The sequence below is a fragment of the Podarcis melisellensis genome (genome assembly GCF_964234715.1).
Source record: "Podarcis melisellensis genome assembly, chromosome: 1".
NCBI classification, from domain to species: domain Eukaryota; kingdom Metazoa; phylum Chordata; class Lepidosauria; order Squamata; family Lacertidae; genus Podarcis; species Podarcis melisellensis.
In genome coordinates, this window is record NC_138528.1 from 8,733,758 (window position 1) to 8,760,347 (window position 26,590).

At 46.1% G+C, this 26,590-nt stretch overlaps 1 protein-coding gene across 1 annotated transcript; it reads right to left on the reverse strand.

Annotated features, from left to right (window-relative positions):
- Window positions 1-1,914: 1,914 nt before the first annotated feature.
- On the reverse strand, window positions 1,915-26,590 carry LOC309369629 (homeobox protein SIX4-like). The gene is made up of 3 exons (XM_081910653.1): window positions 25,634-26,590; window positions 7,945-8,654; window positions 1,915-2,942 (listed from the first exon to the last, which is right to left on the reverse strand). Exons 1-3 carry the CDS (start codon window positions 26,521-26,523, stop codon window positions 2,164-2,166), a joined length of 2,379 nt encoding a protein of 792 aa, XP_081766779.1. The 5' UTR covers window positions 26,524-26,590; the 3' UTR covers window positions 1,915-2,163.

Genomic DNA, 26,590 nt, shown 5'->3' on the forward strand with positions numbered 1-26,590 from the left:
ATCAAATATTTGGCCAGGCTGAGATTCCAAGCCTCCTGTATATGTTGCAAATGGCACTACAACAATTCTATTTCTGAGTAATGTTAGGGGGCTGCTTATTCTAGATCAAAGATAGATTCAGGATAATGTGGGCCAAAGAGGAGATTACCAGCTGAGTTCAATCAAGTGGAATCCTTCTTTCACAGACCTAGGGATTCCCACCCCCACCCCCGAATTAAAACTGGGAAGCAGACATCAAGCTTTATATTCAAAAATCCCCTTTTGCCAAAATCACTACAACTCCAAAAAGTAAAGTAAGAAGAACGGGCAGTACGGGGTGGTTGGGGTAGAGTTATCCAGTTTCAAATGGTTTAATCTGTTTGCTTTGTGCGCCAAGGGGGCAATTTCACCCCAAGTAACCAATCACAATTTCCATATTTATCAGAGCACCGGCACTGGTTTCAAGGGGACTGCGCAGATAAATAAGATAAATCAGGTTAGATTGCTGCAGAACAGAGTTCACATTTTGTACATTAGCTGTGCTTGTTGTCACAAAGATGTAAGGCCACTAGGCAAAAAGGCACGCAGGATTCTTCTTCTTTAGAAAAATACATGAACCTTGTAATATTACTTTAAAGCAGAAAACACAAATTCACAGGGCAGAAGCGGTGCCAGGGGGGAAATGTCCCAGAGTCTCTGAATCGCATTCGTTTATATTCCAACATCAGAAAGTTTAACCTTTTGTCTAAATCAGTCTGAAAAACATTTTTTTAAAACAACAGCACCACCAATTGATGCAAGCCCTAGCAAGAGGGGGCGGGGAAGGTTTTTAAAATGGTCAGAAGTGACTTCCGGTTCAAAAATATCAAAAATAAATTAAGCAGTTCTAAAAACTGTTCCAACATGTCTAAAAATGATAAATGGGACACCGACAGCTATAAATACAACCCAACATACTAATAAAAAGAGGAGTCCCTTTTGGAGCAATTAAAACAATATTTACATAAATAGTGGGGCGGAGGATTCTACGTTGCATGATTTCAAGTTGCAAAACGGACTTTTTCTTCCACAGCACTGATTCCAAACTCTCAGAGCAGGAGTTGTCAATATGGTGCCCCTCTAGTGTGTGTTTGCTTTAAGACTACAACTCCCACCATTCCCACCCAGCATGGCCAATGATCTGGGATGATGGGAGCTGCAGTTTAGCAACATTTGGAAGGCACCATGTTGGTTAATCCTACCTAAGGCGCAATCTGCACTATACGTTTAAAGCAGCAGCAGCATCCCTGGGAACTGTGGTTTGTTGAAGTTGCTCAGAGTTCCTAGGGAGAGGGGTCGATTATGCTGGGAATCACAGCTTTATGCAGCATCTTTAAAAAAATAAACCCCCAAGGTATCCAGCATTCTTGTGGGGGAAGCGATGGCTGTTTAAAAGTGGTGTAAGAGTGCTTTCAATACACATATAGTGCGGACGGGAGCCTTACAGAGAAGGAAAGAAAAAGAAAAAGTCACGTAACGTTTCAGGAACCACAAAAGTTGAGCGCCCATAACTTTGGGGTGCAAAAAGGACTCTGATGCAAAAAGGAAAAGAGGGAAAGGAAAAGAAAAAAAAGTTGTTTGCCATTGCGCTTTCTCTGCCAAGGAGGTAACAGCAGCTCATGAGGTATCATCTAGAATATTCCATAAAAACAAACACCACCTTCGTCAATGCCCAAAACAAAATGCGAGAGACTGGCTTTCCAAACCCAGACTTTTCAAAAAGGTACTTCTCGTTCCTATCTAATATTTGGAGGATATACTTTCTGAAAATACATGGAAGTGTTGCATGTCTAATAAAACTATTTGGATTATATTAGTAAGCCAAACAATACCGTATCTGACTGCTATGTTGCACCTTCCCCCCCCCCCCGCCCGGCCCGCCCGGCCCGCCCCCATTCCCAAGTTTAACAAAGGTCAGAGTTCATGCAAAAAACGCATGGCAATCTCATTTTCCTAACGGAGATTTCCACTTCGTTGTAGCAGACCCTTCAAAATGTGCTCTCTTTTTTTGGTTATTCTGTATGCATATCTTGACCAGGTGAGAAAAACAACAACAAGAACACTCTGTGCGTCTAGGGCCTCGTGAGGCAGAGACTTCTCTATGGAAATATGAACCCAAAAAATTAATTATTATTATTATTTAATTTACAAGTCTTGCATATCTTCATCCATTTGCACAGTCTGGAGCTTGGCCAGCTGCTTTTTGTCTGTCTCCAGCTCCTCGCAGATTGCGTCGACCATATTGCTCATTACGTATTTGGTTTTCGAATCCAGCATCATCAAGCCACTAGCGGATTTGCTCTCAGCCTCGGACAAGAAGTTTTCCTTTAGGCTGGTGACCGGCTGCAGCACCAACCGCTGCTCCCGGGCGAAATGGGGGTGCACTTGCGCCGACGGGCGGGGTCCGCCAATGGCCGGGCCGATCCCCCCCAGCGTCGGCTGCGTTGCCGAAATGGACATCAGGTCGTGGCCGGCGAGGAGGGAGCAGTTCTGGAGCGTTGCATAGTTTGAGTTGGTGATGGAAACCACGGTCGCCCCGCTTGTGGCGGGGGCCGAGAGGGGCGGGCTCTCGGACACAGGCGAGCCGAGTTCTTCGGAGTTTATCAGAGTGGGCGGTCCCAGGGAAAAGTTATGCGACAAGGTGACGTTGACGAGCGAGGAAGGCCCCCCGCCGGAGAGGCTGTCCGAAGGCAGGGTTGCGTGGAGTTGCGGGTTCTGGCCCAGGGACATGACTTGAGAAAACACCAGGCTGGCCTCCAGGCCTTCCTGCTTGACTGGCCCGATTGCCTGGCTCGAGTTGGGGAGCGTGTACACCACCGCGCTGGGAGGAAGGTTGCTGAAAAACACTTTCCCTTGCTGTGCCGCGGCGGAGTCGCTTGTAAACGTGCCGCTGCTCGGGGTGCTTTGATTTAGCGGCAAGTTGCCTGCGGTGGGAGAGGAAGGGAAAAACAGGAATAGTCTTAAAGTTGTGAATCAGTGCAGAATAAAGATTGCAAAGTCAAGGTCCCACAGCCCATGTGCTTCTGTGTCTCCTGCGGCTTTCCTAAAAGATGCATTAATTAAATAGTAATAATCATAATAATAAAATCTTTCAGGACCGCCTCCCTCCATATGAATCCACCTGGACCCTGAGATCATCCTTTGAGGCCTTCCTTCATGTGCCTCCTCCGCGAGAGGTCCAGAGGGTGGCAACACAAAAACGAGACGGCTTCCAACAAAGATTAAAAATACATTAAAATGTCACACATTAAAAACGTCCCTGAACAGGGCTGCCTTCAGATGTCTTCTAAATGTCAGCTAGTTGTTTATCTCTTTGACATCTGATGGGAGGGCGTTTCACAGGATGGGTGCCACTACTGAGAAGGCCCTCTGCCTGGTTCCCTGTAGCTTTGCTTCTTGCAGTGAGGGAACTGCCAGAAGGCTCTTGGAGCTGGACCTCAGTGTCCGGGCTGAACGATGGAGGTGGAGACGCTCCTTCAGGTATACAGGACCGAGGCCGTTTAGGGCTTTAAAGATCAACACCAACACTTTGAATTGTGCTTGGAAACGTCCTGGGAGCCAATGTAGGTCTTTCAAGCAAGGCAGGAAATGAATCCAGAGGGATTTAACAGAGGAGCTCTAAGCTCCAAGCCAAAAAAAAGGCCTGCCCCTTTAAGCCAAGGATGGCTAATCCATGGCCAAAAAGATGCTGCTGCAGTACAGTTCCCACCAGCCACTGGCCAGAGGTGGTGGGAATTGTGGTCCAGAAAGAACTGCAGGGCCTCAGGTTAGCCACCCTGGCTTTATTTTTATTTTTTTTAAAAAATATTTATTAAGGTTTTAAGGGTTACAAAAAGTAAAAGTAAAAACCTCATATTAAACAACAACAGAAACAACACACCGTAATATGAAAAGAAAAAAAGAAAAAGAAAATACGAAGACAGAAAAATAAAATCCATTAAAAAAAATAAAAAATAACACATTGAATCTTCCCATAACTTATCTTTCGTTAGCTTGTTTCCTTGACCTCCTCACACCTCCCTTTTTTGTATTCTAGTTCGGTTAACTATTTCAGCAAATCCTTTCCATCTTTTCCAATTTTTGTCCTGTAATTTATCTTAATATAATATAACTTTACTTCCCCTCGTTTCACCAATTAACAGTCTATTTTTTCCTGATCCTTTATAACATTTCTGCTAAAACCACATAAAGATCTGAATTAGGAGAAAAGGAGCTTCAGAATGATGATGCACTGCTAATCACTCCTTGGCCGCTGCCTTCACGAACCTGGTGCCATCGAAGATGTTTTTGACTGCAACTCAGATCAGCCCCAGCCAGGCTGGAATAATCAGTTTCTGGTTCTGTGGCACTATTAATTTTTTTCTGTCAGTAAAACATCAGGCTCTTGATATCAGAGCTGTGGGTTCACGATGGGCAAAAGTTTCCTGCATTGCAGTGGGTTGCACCTCCCAACTCTACAATTCTATGATTCTCCACCCTCCCCTGCGCCAATTTTATCCTCGCATCAACCCATAGCTGTCAACTTACAGATTTGAAAATAAGGGACCAGCAGCCTCTAAAATAAGGGATCAGCAGCCAAAATAAGTGATTGCCTTTCCTTTTCCTCCACCATGTGCCCCCGCTCCAGACAGACCTTTTCCCCCAGCAAGGATGAGTGGGCCGTCGATGACGTATCCATCCGATTCTGATCCAAGCACTTAGCACAGGTATGTTCAACTTCTGAGCCCCTCCGAGCCAAAGGCAGAAAGCCCAGCCAGCAGCCAAACGAAGCCTCAAGCAGTGGTTCCCACAGCACAGCAACCCGGCAAAGGGGATGCAGCAAGGGAAACCACCGTCACCTCTCCGCTGGGAAGCGCTGAGCAAAGGTGAGTCCCCAGGCAACGCGGCCGATTTGATTGGCACAAGGCATGCAAGCTCCACCCCCCCAGTCGTTCTTAGACTCCTCATTGGGTGAGCAACACAGCCAAGCAACACAGTTGGAGCCTCTCTCCTCCCTGGCCGGCAGGGAGGGAGGGAGAGAAGCTGCTTCCTTTGAAACCCGGGAAATTTAAGGGACATCATCAATGTCCCTTAATGTAAGGGACACGGCGCTGGGATAAGGGACTTTCCCGCCAAATAAGGAACAGTTGACAGATATGCATCAACCCTGTGAGGCAGGTTAGGCTGAGAGACTGTGACTGGCACAAAGTCATCCATAAAGCTTCATGGTCGAGCGGGGATTTGAACCCTGATCTCCTGGGTCCTTGGTCCAACCCACTAACCGCTACCCCACACTGGCTCTCAGGCAGTTTTATCCAGCAACTGCGGCATTGTCCAAAAGTTACGAATGACTTGCATGTTAACACAATTGAAGAAGTCAGTTCCCTGGCCTTTTAATCCTCCTCTTAAGATGTGGAGGAAGATTGGGAGAAGTTTAAAGAATATTTGAAAAAAATATGTTAATATTTAAATCTTAGAATAGCTTTGGAAGTAAATATAGGCTGAAGGGTTAGAAGTAGAAGATAGTGTATTTTAAAATAGTATTACTTGTAAGGGATAAAATGTGAATATTATTACGGTGAAAGAAAGTGTGATTAAAAAATGGTTAAAAATTATGATATATGTAAACTGCTAAAGATGAGGTAAAATGAAAATCAGATAGGGGGGACTTGGGGAAGCTCACCTAAAAATGTTTAGAAAAAATAAGGATAAGACAAGAATTTGTTTGTATTGTTTGTTTTTCTGTTTGTGTTGTATATTTTGTTATAAAGTGAATTTAAAAAATTGGGGGGAAAAGAGAAGAGAATCAGTACTGAAAAGCAAAGCAAAGCAACTTAATGTGAATCGCAGTCAGATTAGTCTTTTTGCAGAAGGCACCGGAATGCAAATTCTAGCTCAGCAAAGAACAAAGAGGTATTTTGAGAAGCCCAGATGGTGGAGTGGAGAACTATTTATAAGGATCTCCTCCAGGGTAGAAGAAAAATGGAGACTGGAGATGTGAAGCTCTTGGCTCCTTGCAGCAAGTTGTTTGATGCAATTAAAATTCAGTCCAGGGAGATCATATACCAAGTTCAGAAAATGAGCTCTCACTTGACCGATATAGGTTACCTTACTGTTTGCATTTGAGATCTGGTTACTTTGGTTGTCTTTTATAAATGCAAAAAGGACCAAGAAAAAAAATATAGAGTTTGGAAACTATGATAAGCTAGGTTACTAACTGGGCCTGGGAATAAGGGACACATCTAACTAATCTGAAAACAGCTATGCTGGCTCCCAATCCATTTCAGAGCCAAATCCAACATGCTGGTTTTGACTTCTAAAGCCCTGTATTAAGGGTTGCTAACCTGTGGCCCTCCAGGTGCTTTGGACTACAACTTCCACCAGCTTCAGTTCACATGACCAATGGTCAGGGATGATGGGAGTTGTAGTCCAGCTTCTGGATGGTCACAGCTTAGCCACCTCTGCCCTAAATGGTTTGGGACCAGGCTATCTTAATGGCCATCTCCTCCTGCATGAGCCATGAGTCAGATGGGTGGGGTGCAAATAAAATTATTATTATTATTATTATTATTATTATTATTATTATTATTATTATTATTATTCCCCAGAGCCCAGAGAACCTTCTACACATGCCCTCTTCCTTCAGATGCAATGCAGGTAGGGATCTGTGAAAGGGCCTTCTCAGTGTTGGCTCCCCAACATGGGAACTTCCTTTCCACTCCTTTTCATGTATGCTAGCCAATTTTACAGGACTGACAGAGCAGGATAACTTTTTTAAAAAAATAAAATAAAAACACACACGAAACTAAGTTAGCTTCACTATTTCAAGAGACGTATTTGAAGAGATGCGCGTTTTAGAAAACTGTGGGAGAAAATGGTTGCTTCCCTCTGATTCAACGTTGTTTAAGTGCTTTAAATTTCAACCAAAGGTACACTATAGACATCACTTTTCAGGTCTGATTTAGATGGTGCGCAGCTCATTTATTTATTGGATGCAGGTGACACGTGAGTGGGGGGAGGGATCCTCAATGTCTAGCTGCCAGAATCCTAGGCTTAGATCAATGAGAATAAGCCACACATGAGCTGGGTGGGTTTCTTCAATTTTTCTGGTAACCCCCCCCCACTCTGTTTCAGCCTCCCGTTTCAACACCAGGAGCCATTCTGCTCCAGAAGACTCAACCTCCAGGAGCCATTTTTTGGGGAGGAGGCTGTAGACAGACCACTACCAACCCCCAGGGACAGCATGCGAGGTGGCCCAGGGAGGACTGTCAAAACTGCCACAACGTATATTAATAATAATAATAATAATAATAATAATAATAATAATAATAATAATTTATACCCTGCCCAACTGGCTGGGTTTCCCCAGACACTCTGGGCAGCTTCCAACAAAATATTAAAATACAATAGTCCGTCAAACATTAAAAGCTTCCCTAAACAGGGCTGCCTTCAAATGTCTTCTAAAAGTCTGGTAGTTGTTTTTCTCTTTGACATCTAGTGGGAAGGCGTTCCACAGGGCAGGTGCCACTACCGAGAAGGCCCTCTGCCTGGTTCCCTGTAACTTGGCTTCTCGCAGCAAGGGAACCGCCAGAAGGCCCTCGGCACTGGACCTCAGTGTCCGGCCTGAACGATGGGGGTGGAGACTCTCAAATGACCTGATCAAATGACCTTCTCTTTGCAGAAAAATTCCTTCTGTGTACAGAAGGGACCTGCTTATGCATTCCATACAGGAGCTTTCACCCACCTGATGTTTTGGCCTACAACTCCCATCAGCCTCAGCAGGCACAGCCATAGACATCACGGCCATGATGGCAGGGGCTGATGGGAGTTGCGGTCCTGGAGGGGTGCAGGTGGGTGAAATTTGACGTACGAAGCACGGCTACGGAAATATGCAAGAGGCTCAGATTTCCGAACCCTGAAGCAAATTGAAGAAAGAGAAAAACCTACCTTGGGAAGTTGCTGTTGATACAGGAGGGAGCTGCACCGGCGAAAAACTGATGCCTCCGTTGAGGAGCTGGCCTCCGTTGGTTGCCGAATTGGGAATCTGAACGACGCCATATTGGTTTATTTGGACAGGGCCTGTGAAGGTAACAATGGAGCTGCCGTCTTGCGAGGCGATGGCTTCTTCGCTTTCTTCCCTCTTCACCTCAAGACTTGGCATCAGACCTGAGAAAGAGGCAGAACTGGGGCTGTACGCTGTCGCCGTCGTCGTCGACGGGGCCGCCGAGTTGGACATGGAAGTCTGGAGGATTTTGAAGTCTTTCACGTCTTCCGACGAAGAGGCCAGCATGTCGGCCAAGGGCATGCCGTTGCTCAAGGCGCTCGGAGACGATTTGGACGGATTCAAGGGCACCGCTTGCGAGGCGGCGCCCACGTTGAGCCCGTTGAGGAGGACCCCATTGGGCCCCTGGATGAAAGAGGTGCCGTTAAGGAAGACGGGGGACGGGTTGGCGGGCACCAAGTTCCCGTTCAACAAAACCCCCGGGGAGCTGAGAGATATTTTGGAGTTTCCAAGCTGCTGCATGTAGAGGGGCTCCATGTGGCCAGGAAGGCTCAAGGTTGCACTTCCGTCAGAGGCGCTGGCAAGCGGGTGGGGAGACAAGTCCTCTTGCCCCTTGCTGGACTCATCTTCCGTGCTGGGGTTGCCATCCGACTCGCTGTAAGGCAAGAGAGAAAGAGCAGTGATTCTCACTGGGAGAATCTGCGACCAGAAAGAGGAACACCAGGAAGATTGGAAGAAATTTAAAGACTATTTGAATAAATATTGTAATATTAAAGATATGTAATCACTTGAAAGAAACAATTCGGCCTAGGATTAAAATGGAATTAAATTTACAAATAAGAAAATGTACGATAAGGAAAGTTATGTAATATGATTAGGACTGTGATATGGTCTTTTGAAACACTGATATTGGAAACTGCTACATATAATTACTAAGAAATTCGGATGGAAGAGATTCGAGGAAGTCAAATACTATGTTTATGAAGATGGATGGTACTTAATTTTAATTAAGTGGCAATATGTTGTATGTATCCTTTTTCTTTTCTCTCTTTTTCTTCTATTTTTTGTTTGTCTTTATTATTGTTAATTATTGTTAATCTTTTTTATTATGTTTACCTATTGAAAATAATAAATATTATTTGGGAATAAAAGAGAGAAAGAGCAGTGAATTCAAATGGTGTCTCCGATTTGATTTGAACGCAGCCACATTCTGGGGGCAGGGAGAGTCTCCCTGCGCACAGAAAACTAGCACATGATGGGGAAGATTTTGAGGCTATCCTCCCTGAAGACACCCATTTTCCATATAGAGAGAACTGCTTTTTGACTTGAGGTTTCAAGGAGAGCAGACACACAGCTCTCTCTCCTATCACCTGAAATGGTACAGCCCAGGATAAGAACTCTGCTGGGTCAAGCCAACAGCCCATCTTGTTGTTGCTGATAACAACAACAACAACAACAACAAAATTATTACTGATACTTATTCAAGCATATACAAAAATTCAGACCCGCTACCAAGTCTCTTTCTATAATACAGTGGTACCTCGGGTTACATACGCTTCACGTTACATACGCTTCAGGTTACATACTCCGCTAACCCAGAAATAGTGCTTCAGGTTAAGAACTTTGCTTCAGGATGAGAAGAGAAATTGTGCTCCAGCAGCGCAGCGGCAGCAGGAGGCCCCATTAGCTAAAGTGGTGCTTCAGGTTAAGAACAGTTTCAGGTTAAGTACTTAACCCGAGGTACCACTGTATATGGAAATAATACAGATACTTAATCTAAAGAAGAACAGAAGCAGAAAGAAGAAGAAAAGGAAGAAGAGTAAAAATGATAATGGGGGGAAAAAACCACTTTCGGTTCTCTGTCCTGCAGCTAAATAGAGTATTTACTCATCCAACCATTCTATCTTCTATAAACCAATTTTTTAAAAATCTTCAAATCCTGATATTACATGTTAATTGTCTCTTTCATGCTGGAAGTCTGTAAAAAGTTTGCAATCCTTACAAAAAAAATGCCAGTAATGATTCTTCTCTAATTAAACAAGTCAACGTTGCCATCTTAACAGGCCCAGCATCCTGTTCTGACAGATGACTGTGGGAAACCCGCAAGGAGAACTGAGGCACAAAAGCAACACTCTCCCCTCCTGTGGCTTCTAGCAACTGCAATCCAGAGGCATCGCTGCCTCCGACTGCTAGAAGCCACTCAATGAATTTGCCCAGTTCTCTTCCAAAGCCATTCAGGACGTTGGCCATCTTTGCCTACACCATCCAATATGCTGTCCATGCACGTCAGATCCAGACCCTCCAAGCAGGGACCTTGTAAGTTCTAGGGGAGCATCTAGTGCAGGAGCCAGCAAACATTCCACTGTTTCTGTTTCTTTTCCAAACTTTCTGAGGGACAGTGCATAAAGATCTGGTGATTTCTGTTTCGGTGTATCTGAAGAAGTGTGCATGCACACGAAAGCTTATACCAAGAACAAACTTAGTTGGTCTCTAAGGTGCTACTGGACTATATTTTAATGTTTTTATATACAGTGGTACCTCAGGTTACATACGCTTCAGGTTACAGACTCTGCTAACCCAGAAATAGTACCTCGGGTTAAGAACTTTGCTTCAGAATGAGAACAGAAATCGCGTGGCGGCAGTGGGAGGCCACATTAGCTAAAGTGGTGCTTCAGGTTAAGAACAGTTTCAGGTTAAGAACAGACCTCCGGAACGAATTAAGTTCTTAACCCAAGGTACCACTGTATTTCCATTTCCTCAAGCACAGAGAAGAGGCAAATGTCCTCTCCGGCTCCTATTTCCAGGGCAGTCCAACACGTTTATTGCAAAAGGAATAAAAAGGAAAGATATAGCCTCAGGCCAGCCTCTCTGCCTCCTTCTAAAGTACCCTCAAGAGAGGCACAAATGTGGGGGACGCCCAGCTATTTGCAGCCATTTGGAGAAATGCCAGGGGGAACAATGTGTTCTTGGCATCTTGTCTGCTATCGAGTGTGGCATTAGGCAACCCCATACACAGAGGAACACACACAACCAGCCTAAATGTTATCAGGATTAATTTTTCGACCTTTCCTTAGAACCCCAGTTGCAAAAATTTATACAAAACTACTGTATTTACGGGGACGCGGGTGGCGCTGTGGGTTAAACCACAGAGCCTAGGACCTGCCGCTCAGAAGGTTGGCAGTTCGAATCCCCGCAACGGGGTGAGCTCCCATTGCTCAGTCCCTGCTCCTGCCCACCTAGCAGTTCGAAAGCATGTCAAAGTGCAAGTAGATAAATAGGCACCGCTCCGGTGGGAAGGTAAAAGGTGTTTCCGTGCGCTGATTTGGTTCGCCAGAAGCACCTTAGTCATGCTGGCCACACGACCTGGAAGCTGTATGCCGGCTCCCTCGGCCAATAAAGGAAGATGAGCGCCGCAACCCCAGAGTCGGCCACAACTGGACCTAACAGTCAGTGGTCCCTTTACCTTTAACCGTATTTATTCGAATGCGATGTCACGAAAATTAGGGTGCGTGTTAGATTTGATGCGCATTTACACTCCCCAGCAAATGCTTTTTTGGTTTCAAGGTTCTGAAAACAGGTGCGCATTAGATTCGCTGCTTCATATAGACAGTTTAAACCACTGGTCCATCTACCAGGCATGTCCAAAGTCCGTTTTGGGGACCTAATCCGGCCAGTGGTGGAGCTTCATGCTCTGGCATGGGGGGGGGCGGAGAGCAGGTAGGGGCGGGGCTCTCCGTCCCCCCCCCCAGGAGTGTGGTATGCCACCCGCCAAGGCATGGCGTGCGTCCTGGGGGCATGGCGCGCCGCCTGCAGGGGCAGCCACGATGGTACCCCACCGGGATCCCCCCTGCACTCCTCTTCCTCCGCCAGTGAATCCGGCCTGCTGGATTCCCTGTGGCAGTTTATTTAAAAGCTCAACAACGTCAATCCTTCAAAAGGTCAACAATTTTGGTTGGCCCTCACCGCCCTTCACTTCATCAAATCTGCCACCCTTTGAAAAAAGTTTGGACACCACTGAAAGTAGTTCTCCAGGATTATGGACAGGGTTCTCTCCCAACCCTACCTGAATATGCTAGTATACGAGACGATAATCTTTATTGTCACTGTCCCATACAGAACAAGGAAATTGAAAAATCTACACCAGACATTCAAAAACCCACAAGCCTGCCATCCCAACTATCCCAGCCTGTTTAGCCCCTAAAAACTCTGATACCCCATAATTGAATGCAATATACTCACACAGAGACTACCTTACACTGCGTTTAAAACCAAAATTGCATTTGGTTAGAAACTGTTTCTCAGGCGGCTAGTCCTAGTCTTTATAACCCTGTACCTTCTTCCAGAAGGCAGAAGCGGAAAGAGATCGTTTCCGGGGTGTGCACTATCCCCGAACCTGGGATCGTTTGAATGCAACTCAGAGGCTCTGCTACTAAGCTACAGCCAGCATTTTGCACCCGGATACTGGCCACTTGCAACCAAATGATGCTAGGATGAAGACGCCTGACACCTCCATCATCTGGAGGTGCACATTTGGGGATCCTTGGATCTTGCCTGTTTTCACACACTAATAGCCCATCCTGTAGAATTCTATCCATTATATTTTATCTGCACTATCAGAATGAATTTGAGGAACCAACATATTTTTTATGTGACCCTGAGCAGGAGCACTCCCCATTAAGAAAAAGAGGTTGGAACAGGCCAATATATATGTGGACTGTCCCTGGATCAAGAGATTTTTCTTCTTTAAGTTCTCAAATCTCTTAATCTAGCTAAGGTTGTCATCTGAACTAGCCAGGTGTTTAACTGATAATCAACCACAGCCAGTCCATCATTTGAAAAATAAGACTTTAGAGCCGTCTTAACCCAAAATGGCCATAAATTGGACCATAAAGAAGGCTGATCGCCTCAGAATTGATGCTTTTGAATTATGGTGCTGGAGGAGACTCTTGAGAGTCCCATAGACTGCAAGAAGATCCAACCTCTCCATTCTGAAAGAAATCAGCCCTGAGTGCTCACTGGAAGGACAGATCCTGAAGCTGAGGCTCCAATACTTTGGCCACCTCATGAGAAGAGAAGACTCCCTGGAAAAGACCCTGATGTTGGGAAAGATGGAAGGCACAAGGAGAAGGGCATGACAGAGGATGAGATGGTTGGATAGTGTTCTCGAAGCTACCAGCATGAGTTTGACCAAACTGCGGGAGGCAGTGGAAGACAGGAGTGCCTGGCATGCTCTGTTCATGGGGTCACGAAGAGTCGGACACGACTAAACAACAACAACCCAAAATGGCAACTAGACGCAATGCTTTGGTGAATGTAACCTTGGTTTAAAGAGCCATTTGGCACCTAGCTGATATATCTCCGTTTCTAACCCTGGCTGAAGCCCTTCCCCAAGTTTAATTTGGAAAAGACAAATGGCTTTATGGTAACTTACCAAAAAAGGGCAACAAAGAACCAACATTATAAATTCATAGAAAGATGCGCCTTGTCATCAACTTTTGGAAGGATAAAATTACGGACGACATACACCCCTGTAATTCTTTCTCAAAGTTGGCTATCATTCCTTCTCACCTATATAACTTCTTTTTTCCCACCATTGATTTTTTTTTAAATGATGGAATATTTTCTGCTATCTGAATTTGCTACCATGCAGAAAAATGCACGCAACTTCTGAGCAAAGATTGGAAGCTATATAAATATTTTTTCTCAAGGACAAAGAATGTCTTTAAAGCTATGGCAATCTAGATCACATGATTTCCAGCTCTCACATGATCTTTCTTTCTTTTTTTAAAAAACAATAATTTATATTAGTATTTGTTATTGATTTTCAACTACATGCATATAAATACACAAGACGGTTCTCACTTAACCCCATGCCATTTATACTATTTAAATTCTTGCATTATTTATGGTGCGCATTTTAATTATTTAAGGCACAGTCGAGCCCAATTTCAGTACTTTTCAAACCCCACTGATTTCAATGGGTGAGATGTGAGCCCAATGCCTAATTCTTCCTTTGGGATCAATGGGCCCTTGAAAACGATTAAACCCGGTTGGCTTGCATCCAGAGTATTTGGGCTAGTAGGTGCATTATGAAAACAATTCAGCCAGTTACAATCAGCTTCAAACATCAGGCTGAGGCAGGGACAGCTTGCATGTCTGTACGAAGGGAGGAAAAGAGCTGCAAAGATTGATCATCCAAACACGTTTCGATCGTATCATTTTACCCTTGATAAATATTGAAATGCATCGGGAACGTCAGCCCATGTAGCAGTCTTTTCTGTGTCCAGGCACACATGCATGTGTGCTTCTGCACTGACTTATGGTCATTTTTGATCCCCCTTCATAGTTTACTTACAAGTAGTCTTCACCAACCAGGTGATCTCCAGCTGCCACTACAACTCCCATCAGCCCCCAGCTGTTTTGGACTACAACTCCCATCAGTGAGCTGACTGGGAATGATGGGAGTTGTAGTCCAAGATAGCTAGAGTTCACCATGCTGACGAAGGCTGGTTCATGACCTGTCTCACCCCACTGGGGTAAGACGTGAAAAATCTATTCTGGACATTGTGAAAATTTAGAGCAATAAAAGAAAATAAGAATGAATGAGACACTTGTACTTCCTGCTTCCTGTGCTTTGGCTTGGGTTTTGAAGTTGTTGTCGTTATTATTATTTTTATTAATTGGATTTATACAATGCCCTATACCTGGAGGTCTCAGGGCGGTTCACAGAGTAAAATCAAAATGTAAAACCACAAAATGCACAATAAAAATCAAAACAACACCCCAATAACCTCCCCTCCACACAAACCCCACATTTTAAAAGGCCATAGGATGTCAATCAAATTAACCAAAGGCCTGGTTTTGCTTGGTGCCTAAAGGTGTATAATGAAGGCACCAGGCGAACTTCCCTGGGGAGAGCATTACACAGGTGGGGAGCCACTGCAGGGAACCTGTTCTCAGGTTGCCACCCTTCGGACCTCTCGAGGAGGCGGCACACGAAGGAGGGCCTCAGAAGACGATCTCAGGGTCTGGGTAGGTTCATATGGAAAGAGGTGGCCCTTGAGGAATTGCATCCTGAGCCATTTATGGCTTTATAGGTCAAAACCAGCACTTGGAAATGGGTCAGGAAACTAAATGGTAGCTGGTGCAGTCGGACCAGGATCGGTGTAATATGCTCAAACCATCTTGCTTCGGTGAGCAACCTGGCTGCTGATTTCTGCACCAGTTGAAGTTACTCTGAGATCTGGGAATCCTTGGACAATTCCGCCCCCCCCCCCAGCCTACAGAAAGTAGCTCCCAAGCTAAGACACCATCCTACGAAAACCGCTGGTCACGATTCAAAGCTCTGCATGCGTATTGAGGTTTCTCACAATAACCGGCCCCTCTGCCTGCTATGCTGCAACACAAGTCACTTCTGAAGCCTGGGAAGACGAGGGGTTGATTTATTAAAAACACATTTTGTAAATTTATTTGAGGCTAGAGGAGGTCCTGCTGTTCCAGGATTCATAAACTCCACACCTTCCAACATTTTTCTGATGGAAATAGGGACATCCTATTCTATGATAATAATAATAATTTTATTATTTATACCCCGCCCATCTGACTGTGTTGCCACTGTGGGGAAGCTACCAGCATATATAAAAACATAATAATACATTAAACATTTTTTTAAAAAAACATCCCTAAACAAGGCTGCCTTCAGATGTCTTCTAAAGGTTGAATAGTTACTTATCTCCTTGGCTCAGGGGTCACATAACTTAAAACCCTCCAACATTTCTACGATGAAAATAGGGACGTCCTAAGAAAAAGTGAGACATTCTGGGATCAAATCAGAAACCTGTAAATCTGGGACTGTCCCTGAAAAATAGGGACACTTGGAGGGTCTGAGTATGGGTTGCATCCAATTCTGCTCTACTCACGGTAGACCCACTGAAATCAATGCACTTGCATTAATGTCAAAATATTTATGAAATCAGATAGCTAAGTGGCTGCATATAACAAAACTGTAGACAAAACACATGTAAAATCCAGGAAACCAGTAAGAACAAGTGTTCATAAAATAATTATCATTAAAACACAGATAAAAACCAGTTTAACGATGAAGATAGACGACTGATTGTATGTCTGGGTAAGGTAAGGTTGCCAAAATAAAGCAGCTTTCAGAGGATGACTTGAACAATACAATGAGGTCACTAGTCACATATCCATAACTTAGTCATGTCCGTTAAATTTCCATAGGGTTACTCTGAGTTGAGACCAAAGGTACGTAATTATTATTATTATTATTATTATTATTATTATTATTATTATTATTATTATTAATTTCCTGCCCATCTGGCTGGGTTTCCCTAGCCACTCTGGGTGGCTTCCAACAGAATATTAAAAATACAATCAAACATTAAAAACTTCCCTAAACAAGGCTGCCTTCAAATGTCAGATAGTTGTTTATTTTGTTGACTTCAGGCAGGAGGGCGTTCCACAGGGTGGGTGCCACCACCGAGAAGGCCATCTGCCTGGTTCCCTGTAACATCACTTCTCGCAATGAGGGAACCACCAGAAGGCCCTTGGAGCTGGACGTAGTAAGTTGCCTTCTCAGAGCAAACAATTCACCTGCTGTTATTCTAGAACTGCCTGCCCTGACTGACAGTGGCTCCTTAGCGGACATCTTTCACATCACCTGTTTCCTGACATCCTTCTCAACTGGAGATGCTGTGGGATGAACCTGAGGCCTTTTGCATGCATGCCCGCCACTTTCTCAGTCATTACCCCTTCCTCACCAAGCATAAGAAATAATAATAATAATAATAATAATAATAATAATAATAATAATAATAATAAACCAACTTTTATTTGTATCCCACCCTCCCCAGCCGAGGCTGGGCTCAGGGCAGTTAACATCAAATATAAACACATATAAAATCAAACAATAATTAAATCACCTCTGTGGCGTTTGCCTCCTAGGATGGGTCATAAGGAAAGGGTTAAAATAGGTGTGATGTGATTGGCCAGTGAGAATGCAGGGGTGGAATAAAAGTTAGAGTGGGAGGTTTTGCAAGTCAGACAGTTGAGTTGAGGTTTGGGGAGTTGAGTTGAAGTTGAGAGTTGAGGTTTGGGAGTTGAAGAAGGAAGAGGGAAGTTTAGGTGTGGGTTGGTAGAGTTGTATTGTGAGAGAGTGAGAGGAATTGTTAGGTGGAGTCAGATAGATAGTTGGAATAATCAGTTTGGAGTTGTTAGGAACTAAGAATAAGAAACTGACAAGAGAAAAATAAACTGAAACCATAAGCTTGTTCCCGCATTTAAAAATAAACTTGATTATTTGTTTATGTTAACAGCTGACTGGACTCTGTGTGTCCCCGTGAGATACGGGGTGGTGGCAGCGGAAAAAGCAAGTGCAGTGGTGGCACAGGGTCAATAGACCGTCAAACGTCCGGGGGCCCTGTGTGATCGCCACAACCTCTTAAAAACAAGTCGGGATAAAATTAAAAATCTGAATTAGATGGCTTTCCGCAGGATTTGGGTTGGGAACAGTAAATGCTCATCAGGCCCAACTGTGTACGCTGATCTTATATGGGCCTGTGAGAATGCTGGGAGGCCTCTTAGATACTAGTTCTTATACAAAAAGGGAAGGGGAGTCAGGCTGAGCCCTGACCAAGGGCTCTGATCTCTTGTGGCAGAGCATTCCACCAGGCTGGGGCCAAGGCCGAAAAGGCCCTGGCTCTGGTCAAGGCCAGCCTAATCTCTCTTGAGGCCCAAGATGTTATTATTTGCAGACCGTAAGGTCCTCCGTGGGGCATACCAGGAGAGGCAGTCCCGTAGGTACGAGGCCATATAGGGCTTTAAAGCCTTTAAAGAAAAAATGGCTTAAGCACACACTAGCCATTTTCTTTCTACTTAGGATGGAAAGACAGAGACTTGAACATTTTCCAGCACCTTACTTTTGAATAAGCCTGCAACTCCATTAAAAATGAAGACGTCGATGCCTCCTGACGGCCAATATATCCCATCACATTTGCAAAAAATAAATACCATAAATGCAGCTTTAGCCTGCTTTGGAGAGCGCTGCCGAGAGGCTAATAACCTTCCACTAGCCCTAGTTCAGACTTAGCGCTCAGAAATCAGCATTGGTGTAACCTGGTTTGTAACATGCGATGGCCTCGCGAGCTGCACGCCATGACATTCAGAATATTCTGGAATTATCTGGGGGATTCTTGAGGCCCAGGCACAACTCCACAGGGGAGAGCATTCCAAAGATGACCTACTTGCACCTTGAAGTCATCTTCCAAGGCCTGGCTAATGTGCCTGCCTTCAAGGTCAATTAGACTGGGAGGCCTGGAGGAAAGGGCCTTCTCAGCTGTGGCCCCATGCCTGTGAAAGTCTGCTACAAAGTGATGCCTGCCAAGTTCCATCACTGCTGGCTTTAAAGTGGGCTTTAACAACCCAACTGTTTAAAATTGCTTTTGCATAATGGGTTTTACAGCGCCACCGTTTGAATTGGTGCCGTTTCAACTATGAGCATTTGATTTTAGCGTTCTGATGATGGGCTTAGTGGGCTGGTTCGCTGGTATTTTATTAAGTTTTATGATGGCTTATTACATTTGGATCCTGCCTTGACAGGATGCAAAAGGCAGCCTATCAATATTTCAAATAAGCAGGACAGTGGCCTTCAATTCTTACGGCAGCAAATCTTATAAATTAATTATGCATTACATGAATCACACATTAGGTGGCTAATTTGTCTTCTCTTTCTCTACACGTCTGCCTGAGGCCTAAAACACTATTTATTGACAGTTTCTCAGATATATAAGCTAGGTGCCAAATGGCTCCTTAAACCAAGGCTACAGTTGCCAAAACGGAATGCCTAGCTGCCATTTTGGGGCCAGACGGCTCAAAAGTCATATTTGCCAATACGACTTTTTGGCTCCTGAAATTCATTCCGATTGTGCAGATAAAAGAATGGATAGAATTCTACAGGATGCGTTGTTAGTGTGTGCAAACAGTCAGGATCCCAGCATCACTAGGCATGTACCTCCAGGTGGTGGAGACATCAGGCGTCATCTTGGCACCCGGGCATCTTCACTAATGGCCGATAGGCAGGTGCAAAATGAATTTAGAACGCTGCTTTTATAACCCACTCTTCACAGTATCCCAGCACAATTTATTTTTTTTAAAGACAACAAAACAAGGAAGCTTGTGTGTGCGTGTGTGTGTATTTCTAACTAGCCAATTGCTTTGAGAGGTTTCATAGGAAGAGACTTGTTAATGAAATAAATTAAATACAGTGGACGCTCGGGTTGCAAATGTGATCTGTGCGGGAGGCACGTTCACAACCTGCAGTGCTGTGTCTGGGCACACGCAGGTCGCAATTTGGTGGTTCAGCGCATGTGCGAGCACCGAAACCCAGAAGTAACCCGTTCTGGTACTTCCGAGTTTCGGCGCGTCCGTAACCTGAAAACATGCAACCTGAAGTGTCTGTAACCTGAGGTATGCCTGTAAACAGAACAATATTTTGCTTAAATAATTATCATGCCTGTTTTAATGGGTTATAGAATCACAGAATTGTGGAGTTGGAAATGGCACAGTGGTTCATCTGGTCCAACCTAAAATGCTGGAATTTCAGCTAAATTTCCAACTTTATATTTCAGCTTTATATGAGCTTTATATGAGCTGATCTGTCTATTATGCAGGAGGAAAGAATTCTGAAGCAAGAAGCATATTTGGCTTTGTTTTAAGATGATGTACCTGCTCACAGAGGGGACGCAGGTGGCATTGTGGGTTAAAGCCTCAGCACCTAGGACTTGCCGATCGAAAGGTCGGCGGTTCGAATCCCTGCGGCGGGGTGCGCTCCCGCTGCTCGGTCCCAGCGCCTGCCAACCTAGCAGTTCGAAAGCACCTCCGGGTGCAAGTAGATAAATAGGGACCGCTTACCAGCGGGAAGGTAAACGGCGTTTCCGTATGCGGCTCTGGCTCGCCAGAGCAGCGATGTCACGCTGGCCACGTGACCCGGAAGTGTCTCCGGACAGCGCTGGCCCCTGGCCTCTTGAGTGAGATGGGCGCACAACCCCAGAGTCTGGCAAGACTGGCCCGTACGGGCAGGGGTACCTTTACCTTTACCTGCTCACAGAAGGGCTTTCAGGTAAGTGTCCTTCCCTGCCTTACCTGGGAACATGGGACTTTCAGCGTGAAAACCAAGTACTCTACCACCAAGCGATGCCATTTTCCCCATGTAAGGAAAATGACAAGTAGAGAAGTCTTTAGTATGACATCTGGAAGACGGACTTCAAGACATGGCCAACCAGGCAATATCCAGAATGTCAGAGTTGTTCCAAAATGTCACAGACACAACAGCCTGTTAAAAGCTCTTTGAACTGATGGATTTATCACCACCGTGACAGCTTGGCCAAAATGTGTCAGATGTCCTCAATTCCTTGGCACTTCCCAATGGGAGGAAAGGAACAGCCCACTGGGGAAATGAAAGCAGTAAGCCCCCCAAGGTTATTGCAGCTGTGAAGTTTCAGAGGGGTTTGGCAGTGGGATGATCACACATCCCTGCAAATAAGCAAAGGAGCCGAGTTGTTTATTTTTTGAACGCTCTCATTTCTACAATGCTTGTGGTCTAAACTAAGAGGATGTTACAGCCCATGTATCTTACTCATCTGCAAAACAAATCATTACTGGAAAGGATTCAAGGGATGGCAAAAAAAGAATTAAATGCAAGCACTGATTAATGCAGCTACAAGAGAATAAATTTGTATGCAATGTTTAGTGGCCCCCTTTCTGCAAGCCTGCAAGACAGAGCTGTTCCACCAGGCCTTTGGTCAGGGCGCAGCCTGACTCCCTCCTTTGGCAATCTTTACAAAACTTTAGTTTATGGTTGCCATCAATTTTGATTTTAATTAATTTTTATAATGTTTTTATAATGTTGCACTACTTTAGTGTTGTTAGCCGCCCTGAGCCCGGCTTCGGCTGGGGAGGGTGGGATATAAATAAAATTTATTATTATTATTATTATTAAAATAGAAAATAGCCAGGGAAAGAGATGACAATTGCTCTCCAAGCAGATTCATTGCAATAACCAATATTGCTAAAAGCTGAAAAGCAGTCAAGTCTTAACGCAGGCAAAGGGACACAACATCAGATTTCTGCAAGAGAGCAGGTGTAGTGTTGCAGTTGTAGAGTGTCTGACCCGGAACGTGAAGGTTCAAATCCCTGCTCAGCCATGACCCTCACTGGGCAAATCTTGGCTAGTCATTCTCTTTCAGCCTAACCTACCTCAAAAGGTTGTTGTGAGGATAAAAAATGGGGGAAGGACAAAATTAAGTATGCCTCCTTGGGAAAAACCGAAAGATATAGAGCAGGGGTCGGCAACCTAAGGCCCATGGTCCACAAGCAGCCCCAGCGGTCATTTTACCGGCCCCTGAGCTGCCCACTCGGCGAGTCCCCGCGCGCTGCGCTAAACCGACATAGCATGGCACGGGGACACACCAAGCGGCGATGGAAATCGCTTCATGAGCACCCGAAATCCAGCCCACGGAGGGAGCTCTGCAGCAGTAAACTAGCCCAGGCAAGGTAAAGCTTGCCAACCCCGATACAGTGGTACCTCGGGTTACAGACGCTTCAGGTTACAGACTCCGCTAACCCAGAAATTTTACCTCAGGTTAAGAACTTTGCTTCAGGATGAGAACAGAAATCGGGCTCTGGAGGCGCAGCGGCAGCGGGAGGCCCCATTAGCTAAAGTGGTGCTTCAGGTTAAGAACAGTTTCAGGTTAAGAACGGACCTCCGGAACGAATTAAGTTCTTAACCCAAGGTACCACTGTATAGAGATTTTGGGAGTGTTGATATGGAAGAGGCGTGAAGGGTCTCCTCTGGGATGGGCTCCTGATTAAACTGCACAAAGCAGGATGATTAAAGAATATTTGCAGGAGCTGATTTTCTATACCTTGCAACTATTAAAAAGTGTTAACACAGGTTTTAAAAATAGTCCTTAAAGCAAAAAAGCAACAACTTCTGCCTTTGACCTGACACATCTGCTTTCTGAGGAAGATAAGATGCCCCTAAACACATCCCATGAAGTCAAATGAACACTTTATTTTAGTTACAGATAGGTAGCCGTGTTGGTCTGCCATAGTCAAAACAAAAAAATTCCTTCCAGTAGCACCTTAAAGACCAACTAAGTTAGTTCTTGGTATGAGCTTTCGTGTGCATGCACACTTCTTCAGATACCACTTCTTCAGATATCTTCAGATTGGTATCTGAAGAAGTGTGCATGCACACGAAAGCTCATACCAAAAACTAACTTAGTTGGTCTTTAAGGTGCTCCTGGAAGGAATTTTTTTGTTTTGACTTTATAGATCAGCAAAGAAAGCAAGAATATTTCACACATGCTCCCTTGCAACTCTATGATTCTATCACTCTGCTGCCTGCCTCCTCTCCCCATAGGGTTGCAGTTATAGGGGCAGGAATAAATATTTGCTATGAGGTGAAGCATGTCCTGTGGGTTTGTGCACACGTAATATCCGTTCCTGCATCTCATTGACCCAGAAGGGATTAAATTAGTTTTAAGTTTTACACTCCCTTTTCTATTAAAAATAGTATTCAAAATAGTTTTGATGATGGGAGTTTATCCATGCAGAGGAGGTGGGGGAGCAGGACTGGGGGGGGGGGCGCAGCTGGGGTGATAGTGGTTAGGATCCAGTTTGCCTTCAGGATACATGGAACACAAACAGTTCAGTGTTATAACAAATTAGCCTTGCTAAGCCAGTGAGCTGACTGGAGATATATGGAGGTTTCTGAAGAACAGGAATCTGATTGGAGGAAGGGGCTGGGAGAAATTGGGGAGTGAAGGATTCCTCCCCCGCACCCCTAAACTGCATACATTGATAACAGGCTCCAGGAAGTCGCAGCCAGTATTGTTCCTGCTACAACACTTGCCGATAGCAAACACATGTCTGCAAGCAACATGCATCAAATATTTTCTGGAATCTTTTTTTGTGTGTAAGCCACATAAAAACATGTGATATAGCCCATGGAGGTATAAAACACCTCCTACTGGGTTACGTTTGCTTCCGGGTGCTTAGAAAAAAGAAGGGATAAAAAGACCCAAGATTTTAAGAACTGATTTAAACCACCAGAGGAAGAGGGCAACTGCAGCCTGAAAAGCTTGCCAGAGGGTCTTTGCTCAGAGTACCTACCAGCAAAAAAAAAAAAATTTAAAATGAAGCAAATTGCCCCTTACACCCATCAGAAAAAAACAAACAAATGAACAACTGGCCTTGCAAGAATTGCGGCCTGGTCAAACTTCCACAGCCCGGACTTTTGCAGCTGGTCCTCCCGGTTTTACACCCTCCTTAGCTTTGATGTTATGTCCTTCAAGGATTGAAAGGAGCTACCTGCCTCAGCACAACCAGTGTGTCCTTGCTTGAAAATGGGCCGTTGAGGGTGGTGTTTTTCCTTTCACAAAAACAACAACCACCCAGCCACTTTTCCTGCCTTCTGTCAACCAGCCCCTCTCCAAAGCAAGCAAAAGGGCAAGAAAAGAGGAGAGGAGGAACAGGAGGAGAGGAATGTGCCTTGGGCAGGCAAGCAGGTCAGCTCACCTGGCTGGCCCAGCAGAATACCTCTGGGGTGGCCTCTCGCTAGCCAAAGCCCCCCCCCCATCTGCCTCGATTTTAAGTCTCCTAGCCCTCGACAACTGACCCAACCATTGGCCCAGATCTAGTGAAAGAAAAAGAGAGAGCAGGCTTTGCAGATTCAGACATTTAAACCTCTGCGGTATTTTAGGAATAAGTCACACACCAGTATATTTTCAGTGTGAACAAGGGAAGGAATAAAGGGAGATCGGCTAGGTGGTGATCTGTCCTGGGAGCCTTTGAGGGCAAGGGGCTGCTTGGGATTATAGACCTGGGCAGTCCCCGGTTCCTGTCTTGTGGGGGAATGGAAAACTGATCTGAACCGAAGGCAGAATCAAGTTTCACAACAAGATACCCGAGTGAGTGTGCAAGGAGGGGGTGGGGAGAGGGACTAGCAACCCTCCTGCCATGGAAGGAGCTTCAAGTTTCCCACCCCCTGGTGACATAAAACCTGGGCAAATGATTAACGCTGTCAAATAAAAATGGGAGAGAAAGTTTCCTTGGACAACAAGAAGAGGAGGTGATCTGGAGACGATTGAGTGTTTGTTGGATGTGTTGAGGGATCCTAGGAAAGGAGGCTGGTGCTATTTATGCAGAGGGTTAAGATGGAGAAAGAAAACTTTTCTTCCCATGGTAGTATGGAGTTTGCAGATCTGGAAACATTTTTCACACACACACACACACACACACACAGCCCGCGGCAACAGCAGATTTTAAATGTTAGGTTGGCGGTTTTTGGCAATGTATACAGAACATAATTTCAAGAATCGTGCACAAGGAAAGGAGAAAACAGAAATAAAGGATATGGCATTGGAAAGAACACACAGAAGTTTTGCTGTTTTGCTGGTGGATACAGTGGGGAGCATTGGGGGGAGAGGAACTTTTATATTTTTGCACTGGGAGAGGAATAAAGGGGTACGCCCACCCCAGGATGAATCAAGCTACAAAAAGTGCTCCCAGGCAGAGATACCTTGAAGGTTATGGGGTGCAAGCCATGGTGGAGGAGAGATTTTCCACCCAGGGAATCTGGAAGCAAAATAACCACTTTCTTTTTTAGTGGGTGGGTGGGGGAATTATGTAGCCTTGAGTGCAGGATGCAGGAAGTGGGAAGAAAGTACAGTACTTTTAAGGGACAAGGAGATTACCAGAGACACTTATTGTGCTCTACACTCTGCAAGGAAGAAGAGGGTGTGTGTGTGTGTGTGTATTTTTTAAAGTGAGAGATTTGGGGCAGTGGTGGGAGGAAAGAGAGAGAGAGAGAGAAGAAAGCTGTAAGGTAAACGCCATGTTTGTCAAGGAATGAGAGCCAGGCTAGGACAGACAGGGCAGGGGAAGGGAGGGAGCAAGCCAGACAGGAGGGGAAAGGGGGGAGGGCAGGAAAAGCAAAGGAGCAGGCAAGGTGTTAAAAGAGATGGCATGTGGTTTTTGGAGAAACAAAGAAAGACAAGGTGGAAGGAGAGGGTCAGGCAAGAAGGATGGGGGTGGGAGGCAAAAGGGGGAAATAAGCCGGGAATGAGACAGTGGCGAATTATGGATGCTAAACCAGAATGCAAGATGGGGCACTGGGGTAGGGTGGGGGCACTAAAGGCCTTTTGTGGGGCAGGGAAAATATCATATCTAACAAGGCAGAGGGCAGAAGGGGGGGGAGGAACCAAGCAAAGCAGCAGAAAGTTTTGGGGAAGGGAAGACAACAGGCGATAAAGGGCAGGGAACAAGGTCTAAACAGAGTGGAAATCAAGCAGAGCGCGGAGCCCCCGCGTCCAGCAAGAGCCTCAGGCTGTGCCGTCTCTTAACCCGGGGACTTGCTACGCCAGATCGCACTCTTGCGCCCCCTGCCCATGTGCAGAGTTCCGTCCCCCTCGCCAGCCTCTCCCTCTCTCCCCGCCTCAAGGAGCTCCCGGATTCCGGAGCTGCTTTGTCCCCGGCCGATTCCCCACTCCCTGTCTCCTCCTCCTCTCTCTCCAAAAAGTTTGCGAAAGTTTTCCCCTTTCCCGCGGGCGCGCTCACCTCTTGGACTGCGGCTCGGAGGGGTTGCGATCCCTCTGCCGTCGGTTCTTGAACCAGTTGCTGACCTGCGTGAGCGAGAGCCCGGTGACCTTGGCCAGGTTGCGCTTCTCGGCGGGCGACGGGTAGCGGTTCTGCTTGTAGAGCTCCTTGAGCGCGTTGCGCGACCTCTCCTTGAAGCAGTACACCGTCTCCTCGCCGTCCCAGATGGTCCGCGGCAAGGGGAACTTCCTGCGCAGGCGGTACTTGTCGACGGCGCCCAGGGGCCGCCCGCGGGCCCTCTCCGCCTCGCTGTAGCGCGCCTTGTACCACAGCTCCTGCAGCAGCGCGTGGTTGGCGGCGTCGAAGCTGTGGCTCTCCAGGATGCCGTACAGCTCCGCGTAAAGACCCTGGTGGAAAGCCACCAGCGCGCGCGCCTTCAGCAGGCTCTCGTTGCCACGTAGCAGGTCGCTCCGCGGCAGCGACCACAGGAACCGCGCCAGCCGGTCCAGGTGGCCGCCTTGCTGGAGAGCCTCGCACACGCACGCGACGTGCTCCGGGGAGAAAGCCAGCGGAGCCGGCGGCGAGCAAGGCGAGGCGGGAGACGGCGAGGAGCAGGCGGGCGCCGTGGAGAGGGCAGCGTGGCGCACGGGCTGGTTGCGCACCAGCAGCTCGGCGTGGAGCAGGACCTGGTCGGCCGCCTCCGCCGCTGCCTCCTCGTCCTCGTCGTCGTCTTCGTCCTCCCCGTCGTCGTCCTCCTCCTCCTGCTTCCTGGCGAAAGGCGGCGCGCAGCCTTCCCGGGCTGCCTTCTCCTGCGCCCCGACGCCGCCGGAGAGCATGTCCGCCAGCACGTTTTCCTGCTTGATCGCCGCCACCACGCCGGGGATCGGGGCGGTGGGGGAGGCAGAGGACATTTTCCACCTCCCCCTCCCTTGTTTTGGAGTTGGGTGGTGTGGGTTTGTGGGTTTCCCCCCCTTTCCT

What these genes read in the sequence shown, in the direction of transcription:
- LOC309369629 (XM_081910653.1), bottom strand. Translation starts at nt 26,523, where the DNA reads ATGTCCTCTGCCTCCCCCACCGCCCCGATCCCCGGCGTGGTGGCGGCG. An exon ending in TCCGAGCCGCAGTCCAAGAG is followed by an intron (nt 8,655 to 25,633) that starts GTGAGCGCGCCC and finishes CTTGCCTTACAG; the next exon opens with CGAGTCGGATGGCAACCCCA. An exon ending in ATCAACAGCAACTTCCCAAG is followed by an intron (nt 2,943 to 7,944) that starts GTAGGTTTTTCT and finishes CTCCCACCGCAG; the next exon opens with GCAACTTGCCGCTAAATCAA.